The sequence below is a fragment of the Nerophis lumbriciformis genome, linkage group LG27 (assembly GCF_033978685.3).
Source record: "Nerophis lumbriciformis linkage group LG27, RoL_Nlum_v2.1, whole genome shotgun sequence".
NCBI classification, from domain to species: Eukaryota; Metazoa; Chordata; class Actinopteri; order Syngnathiformes; family Syngnathidae; genus Nerophis; species Nerophis lumbriciformis.
Genome location: NC_084574.2, coordinates 7,215,095 through 7,222,500, shown reverse-complemented (window position 1 = coordinate 7,222,500; position 7,406 = coordinate 7,215,095). Strand labels below are relative to the sequence as shown.

Here is a 7,406-nt window from a genome sequence, read left to right as displayed (position 1 = left end):
TACTTATTGTCATTTTTCAGTTTTTTATTTTTTAATAAATTCGCAATAATTTCTACATTTCTGTTTTTTTTTTGTGTCAAGATGGCATGTTGAGTGTACAATCATGACAAAAAAAACAACCTTTTTTGATTTTAAATACTTTTTTTTTTTAATAATTAAAATTGGAAATACAGAAAAATTATGTGATAGTACTCTTTGTTTCTTAATATTTAAAAATTATGTGATAGTACTCTTCTTTGTTTTTTAATATTTATAGAATTTGGTTTTTTAATACATTATTTTTTTTTTATAATTCTAATTTAAAACACAGAAAAAAATCAATGTGATAGTACTCTTTCTTTTTTTTAATATTTATTGAATTCGTTTTTTTAATACATTTTTTTTTATAATTTAAATTTAAAATACAGAAAAAAATTGTGATTGCACTCTTTGTTTTTTAATATTTATAGAATTAGTTTTTTTAATATATTATTGGTTTCATAATTTAAATTTAAAATACAGAAAAAAATAATGTGATAGTACTCTTTCTTTTTTAACATTTATTGAATTAGTTTTTATTTATCATTTATCATTTGATTTTAGCAAATTGCTGCAATGAAACAAGGAGTGAAACATTTAAAGTGTTCTGCAGAAGATCTTTAACTATTTTTACAGCAGGTGTTTTAAAAAGAGGAGAGCATCTGTGTCATATAGAAGATCTTTGACTCTTTAAAAGCGGCGTCGTCCTCGGCGTGTTTTTCCTGTGCGGATTTTGACTTCCTGTGGCGTCCTGCAGGCCCGCTGCTGATGTCCTTGAAGCCGGGACACCGAGTGGACGAGTCTTACGCCGACATGACCAAAGGCTTCAACAGGTCTCAGGGACGACCCGGATCTTACATTCAGGACCAGCTGGGCGCCAAAGACAACATCGAGCACGACTACGAGCTGACTGGAGACGAGAGGAGTCGGACGTCTATGAGCAACGGCGAAGATCCGCTCTGCTCGCCGCCTAAGACGGAAAGTGAGGTACTGATCACGTATTGATGTACTCTGGGCTTTGATTGACAGCTGAGCACTGCCTTCTAACAGCTGGAAAATGGGGATCTTGTGTCCAGGCTTACAGAAAAGTGAAAGTAAAACCTTAAGAAGAGACTTGATGGATGATAACACAAAGAGGAATGTGGTTACTGAACCAACTAGTGGACATTTACATGTATTGCAGCCACTTTTCTTATTTTTCTTCTGTGGTTATCATTTTTGCCAAAGCTAAAAAAGGTTTGACATTTGAGACGTGAAAAAAACATTTTTTTGCTCTATTATTGATTTATGTAAAAAAAAAAAAAAAAAAAAAAAAGTTTGTGCCGCGCATTACGTTACGTTTGATTTTTTTTCCCGAACATTACAACTCTCAATATGATTGAGAACTTTCTGGTAACATTCCAACCTATTTTGTGTAATATTCTGATTGTTATTTTAACATTATTCCTGACACTTTAATCCCTGACATTGTTTCATAATACACATTTTATTCCAATATGATCACTTCATTCTATAGTATTATTACAACTTCATTGTATTTTTTTACCCACAACATTATGGTAAATTTAAATTATGAAACCAATAATGTAGTAAAAAAAACAAATTCTATAAATATTAAAAAACAAAGAGTACTATCACAATTTTTTCTGTATTTTAAATTTAAATTATAAAAAAAAAATATTAAAAAAACTAATTCAATAAATATTTTTAAAAAAGAAAGAGTACTATCACATTATTTTTTCTGTATTTTAAATCTAAATTATGAAAAAAAATTATGTATTTAAAAAAACCTAATTCAATAAATATTAAAAAAACAGAGTACTATCACATTGATTTTTTTCTGTGTTTTAAATTTGAATTGTAAAAAAAAATAATGTATTAAAAAACCTAATTCTATAAATATTAAAAAACACAGAGTACTATCACATAATTTTTAAATATTAACAGAGTACTATCACATAATTTTTCTGTATTTCAAATTTTAATTATTAAAACAAAAACGTATTTTTTCTGTATTTAAAATTTAAAATGTATTTAAAACATAGTTATTCAGTAAATAGTCATGGCGTGGCTCGGTTGGTAGAGCGGCCGTGCCAGCAACCCGAGGGTTCCTGGTTCGATCCCGGCTTCCGGCTTCCGCCATCCTAGTCACATCCGTTGTGTCCTTGAGCAAGAAACTTCACCCTTGCTCCTGATGGTGGTTAGGGCCAGCTTCCACCATCAGTGTGTGAATGTGTGTGTGAATGTGGAAATAGTGTGAAAGCGCTTGAAGGTAGAAAAGTGATATACCAGTGATATATCAGTATACGCCATGACTATTTACGGAATAATTATTTTTTTAATATATTTTAAATTTAAAATACAGAAAAAATACGTTTTTTAAATACATTATATTTTTTAATAATTACAATTTGAAATACAGAAAAATTATGTGATAGTACTCTTTGTTTTTTAATATTTAAAAAATTATGTGATAGTACTCTTCTTTGTTTTTTAATATTTATAGAATTAGGTTTTTTAATACATTATTTTTTTTTATAATTCAAATTTAAAACACAGAAAAAATCAATGTGATAGTACTCTGTTTTTTTAAATATTTATTGAATTAGGTTTTTTTTAAATACATTATTCTTTTCATAATTTAAATTTAAATCCAGAAAAAATAATGTGATAGTACTCTTTCTGTTTTTAATATTTATTGAATTCGTTTTTTTAATACATTTTTTTTTATAATTTAAATTTAAAATACAGAAAAAAATTATGTGATAGCACTCTTTGTTTTTTAATATTTATATAATTCGTTTTTTTTAATACATTATTGGTTTCATAATTTAAATTTAAAATACAGAAAAGAATAATGTGATAGTACTCTTTCTTTTTTAATATTTATTGAATTAGTTTTTTTATCATTTAAATTTAAAATACAGAAAGAAATTATGTGATGGTTCTCGGTTTTTTTTAATACATTATGTCTTCTTATAATTTAAATTTAAAATTCAGAAAAAATAATGTTAGTACTCTCTTTTTAAAATATTTATTGAATTAGTTTTTTTTTTAAAAATTTTATAATTTAAATTTAAAATACAGAAAAAAATAATGTGATAGTACTCTTTCTTTTTTAATATTTATTGAATTCGTTTTTTTTATCATTTAAATTTAAAATACAGAAAGAAATGATGTGATCTCAGTTTTTTTAATATTTATTGAATTTGGGTTTTTTTAATACATTATTTCTTATCATTTAAATTTAAAATACAGAAAAAATTATGTGATAGTACTCTTTGTTTTTTAATATTTATTAAATAAGTTGATTTTTTAATACATTGTGTTTTTTTTAATAATTTTAATTTAAAATACAGAAAGAAATTATGTGATAGTACTCTTTGTTTTTTTATATTTATTGAATTTTTTTTTTTTTCCTATAATTAAAATTTAAAATACAGAAATAAATTATGTGATAGTACTCTTTGTTTTTTTATATTTATTGATTTTTATTTTTTTTCCCCTATAATTAAAATTTAAAATACAGAAAAAAATGATGTGATAGTACTTTTTGTTTATTAATATAATTCCTGTACTTTATTCCTCATTCGGAGCTAATTTTGTTGGACTTTTCCCTGTTTGAATTCCAAGTTACACCCCTTAAGAGGTTGAAAATATCCAACTAAGTGTTTAAAAATCTATGAAAAAAAAATTCCATTAAGAAAAAAATGAGCAAATGCCCTTATGTTCTTGTCCATCTTTATTAAGAGGACGGCAAAAGTAAGTCCCAATGCTGTACTTTGTATACACATCACATGGATTTATTCAACTTGAATTCTTGTTTTTTTTATGTCCGCAGCTCCGTCTGAAGTTCCACAAGCAGCAGGATGAAATCCGGCGACTGCGAGAGCTGGTCAACCAGAGAGACGTGCGCATCAAGCAGCTGGAGCTGGAGATCAAGAACGTCAAAAACTCTCCTAATTCACTTTAAGACTTTTTTTCTGGCACACCTCCTTGCCCATTTTTTGTTTGTTTATAAATACAACCACGCTCTTCCTGTAGTCAAGGTGCACATTTTGTGGGTGTAAATATGACACACGCTTTGTTCTGTTTTCTTTTTTAATATCACAGCTATGCAACTTTGTAGCTCATTTTTTACAACAAGAAAAAAAACACTCTTTGCGGCTAAAAGAGGGGAAAATACGGGTGCTGTCCTAAATCCTGAATGCTGTCTGCCCGCTTTTCAAGAAAAATGATTTTGTATATTTAATCCTGTTTTTGTTGTTGTTTTTCCATCTTTAATATTGAAGTTTAATTGAAAGTTTACTAAATCCGAGGTTTTCAAAGTGTGGCGCAAGTACAGTATAGTCAGTTAGGGCCTTTCCTGCTCCCTGCAAAACAGACGCATATTTGGCTTTTAAGGCACAAAAAACTATTGTTTGTCTTTGACTTGAAGTCAAATGTTGGCACGCCTCACACTTTGAAAACTTCTAAAGGGAATTATTTTAAGAAAAAGAAAAATCACTGTGCTTTTATTCCTGTTTTTTTTTTGTTTTTTTTAAACTGGATTTTAAATTTTTTACATCAAAACTGAATCGCAGCTTTTGTACATGCCAATGCCGATTGTTTGCTTGTCTATGGAAGCCTGTTTCCGCCACAAAAGGAAAACAAAACCCAATGGTCAGTCATAATTATGAGATCAAAAGTTGAAATTATGAGATATAAAGTCAAAATTACGAGATAAAGTCCTAATAATGAGATAAAAAGTTAAAATCATAAGATAAAAAGTCATGATTATGAAATAGACGGAGATAAAAGTCGAAATGATGAGATGGATAGTCTTAATGAGATAATGTGTAATTATGACATATAAAGTCAAAATTATGATTAAAAAATGTCATTTGTATCTCATAGTTTCGACTTTCTTATCTCATCATTTCGACTTTGTATCTCATAATTATGACTTAACTTAAATTTTCGATTTTTTTAAAGTCACAATTTCCACATTTTAAAAATAATTTCGATTTAGCTCAAAATTTACTTTTTATCTCATTTAAATTTATCTCATAATTTTAATTTCTCATAATTTCGATTGATCTCATTTCGAATTTTATCTCTGTATTTTTATGTCATAATTATGATTTTTTTTTTATCTTAAAATTCCGACTCTTATCTTATTTCGATTTTTTAATGTCATAATTATGGCTTCATATCAGAATTTCCCACTTTTTATCTCAGAATTTCCACTTTATATAACAATTGAGTTTTTATGTCACAATTTAAATGTATCTAATAAGACCGGTTATCTAATGATTTTGACTATCTCATAATTTCAATTTTTTTAATCTCATGACATATTTCATAATTTCGATTTATCTCATGTCAAATTGTATCTAATTATGGATTTTTATGTCATAATTAAGACTCATAATTAGGACTTTTTATCTCATTCCGACTTTATCTCATAATTTTGATTTATCTCGTAATTTCGATAGTTTTAATAATTTTTATCTCATAATTTGGATTTATCATTTCGAATTTACTCATGAATATGGTATTTATGTCGTATTTAAGACTCATAATTATGACTTTTTATCTCAGAATTTCGACTTTATTTCATAATTTTTACTTTTTAATCATAATTTCGATTCATCACATAATTTCAAATAATGTCAAATTGTATCTCATGGATTTTTATGTCATAATTAAGACTCATAATTAGGACATTTTATCTCATTCCGACTTTATCTCATAATTTTGATTTATCTTGCAATTTGGATTTTGTTTTTAATCATGACTTTTTATCTTAATTTGGATTTATCATTTCGAATTTTATCTCATGAATATGGTATTTATGTCATATTTAAGACTCATAATTATGACTTTTTATCTCACAATTTCGACTTTATTTCATAATTTTTACTTTTTAATCCTAATTTTGATTTATCACATTTCAAATAATGTCAAATTGTATCTCATTATGGATTTTTATGTCATAAAGTCTCATAATTAGGACTTTTTATCTCATTTCGACTTTTTCTCATAATTTTGATGTATCTCGTAATTTTGATTTTTTTTTAATCATGACTTTTCATCTCATAATTTGGATTTATCATTTCGAATTTTATCTCATGAATATGGTATTTATGTCATATTTAAGACTCATAATTATGAGTTTTAATTCACAATTTCGACTTTATTTCATAATTTTTACTTTTTAATCCTAATTTTGATTTATCACATCATTTCAAATGTCAAATTGTATCATTATGGATTTTTATGTCATAATTAAGACTCACAATTAGGACTTTTTATCTCATTCCGACTTTATCTCATAATTTTGATTTATCTTGCAATTTGTATTTTGTTTTTAATCATGACTTTTTATCTTAATTTGGATTTATCATTTCGAATTTTATCTCATGAATATGGTATTTATGTCATATTTAAGACTCATAATTATGTGTTTTAATTCACAATTTCGACTTTATTTCATAATTTTTACTTTTTAATCCTAATTTTGATTTATCACATCATTTCAAATGTCAAATTGTATCTCATTATGGATTTTTATGTCATAATTAAGACTCACAATTCGGACTTTTTATCTCATTCCGACTTTATCTCATAATTTTGATTTATCTTGCAATTTGGATTTTGTTTTTAATCATGACTTTTTATCTCAATTTGGATTTATCATTTTGAATTTTATCTCATGAATATGGTATTCATGTCATATTTAAGACTCATAATTATGACTTTTTATCTCACAATTTCGACTTTATTTCATCATTTTTACTTTTTAATCATAATTTCGATTTATCACATTTCAAAAAATGTCAAATTGTATCTCATTATGGATTTTTATGTCATAAATAAGTCTCATGATTAGGATTTTTTATCTCATTCCGACTATCTCATAATTTTGATGTATCTTGCAATTTGGATTTTTTTAATCATGACTTTTTATCTCAATTTGGATTTATCATTTCGAATTTTCACTCATGAATATGGTATTTATGTCATATTTAAGACTCATAATTATGACTTTTTATCTCACAATTTCGACTTAATTTCATAATTTTTACTTTTTAATCCTAATTTTGATTTATCACATCATTTCAAATAATGTCAAATTGTATCTCATTATGGATTTTTATGTCATAAAGTCTCATAATTAGGACTTTTTATCTCATTCCGACTTTATCTCATAATTTTGATGTATCTTGCAATTTGGATTTTGTTTTTAATCATGACTTTTTATCTCAATTTGGATTTATCATTTTGAATTTTATCTCATGAATATGGTATTTATGTCATACTTAAGACTCATAATTATGACTTTTTATCTCACAATTTCGACTTTATTTCATAATTTTTACTCTTTAATCATAATTTCGATTTAT

General features: G+C 25.8%; 1 protein-coding gene across 1 annotated transcript in view; it reads left to right on the top strand.

Moving 5' to 3' along the window:
• coro2aa (coronin 2Aa) overlaps nucleotides 1–4,798 on the top strand; it is an 85,316-nt gene extending 80,518 nt beyond the window's left edge. Inside the window, exons 11-12 of the mRNA XM_061922959.2 lie at nucleotides 776–1,005; nucleotides 3,860–4,798. Of these exons, the coding sequence (XP_061778943.1) occupies nucleotides 776–1,005; nucleotides 3,860–3,991 (362 nt within the window). The 3' untranslated portion in view covers nucleotides 3,992–4,798. The remainder of the gene's footprint in view (nucleotides 1–775; nucleotides 1,006–3,859) is intronic.
• Nucleotides 4,799–7,406: the final 2,608 nt, after the last annotated feature.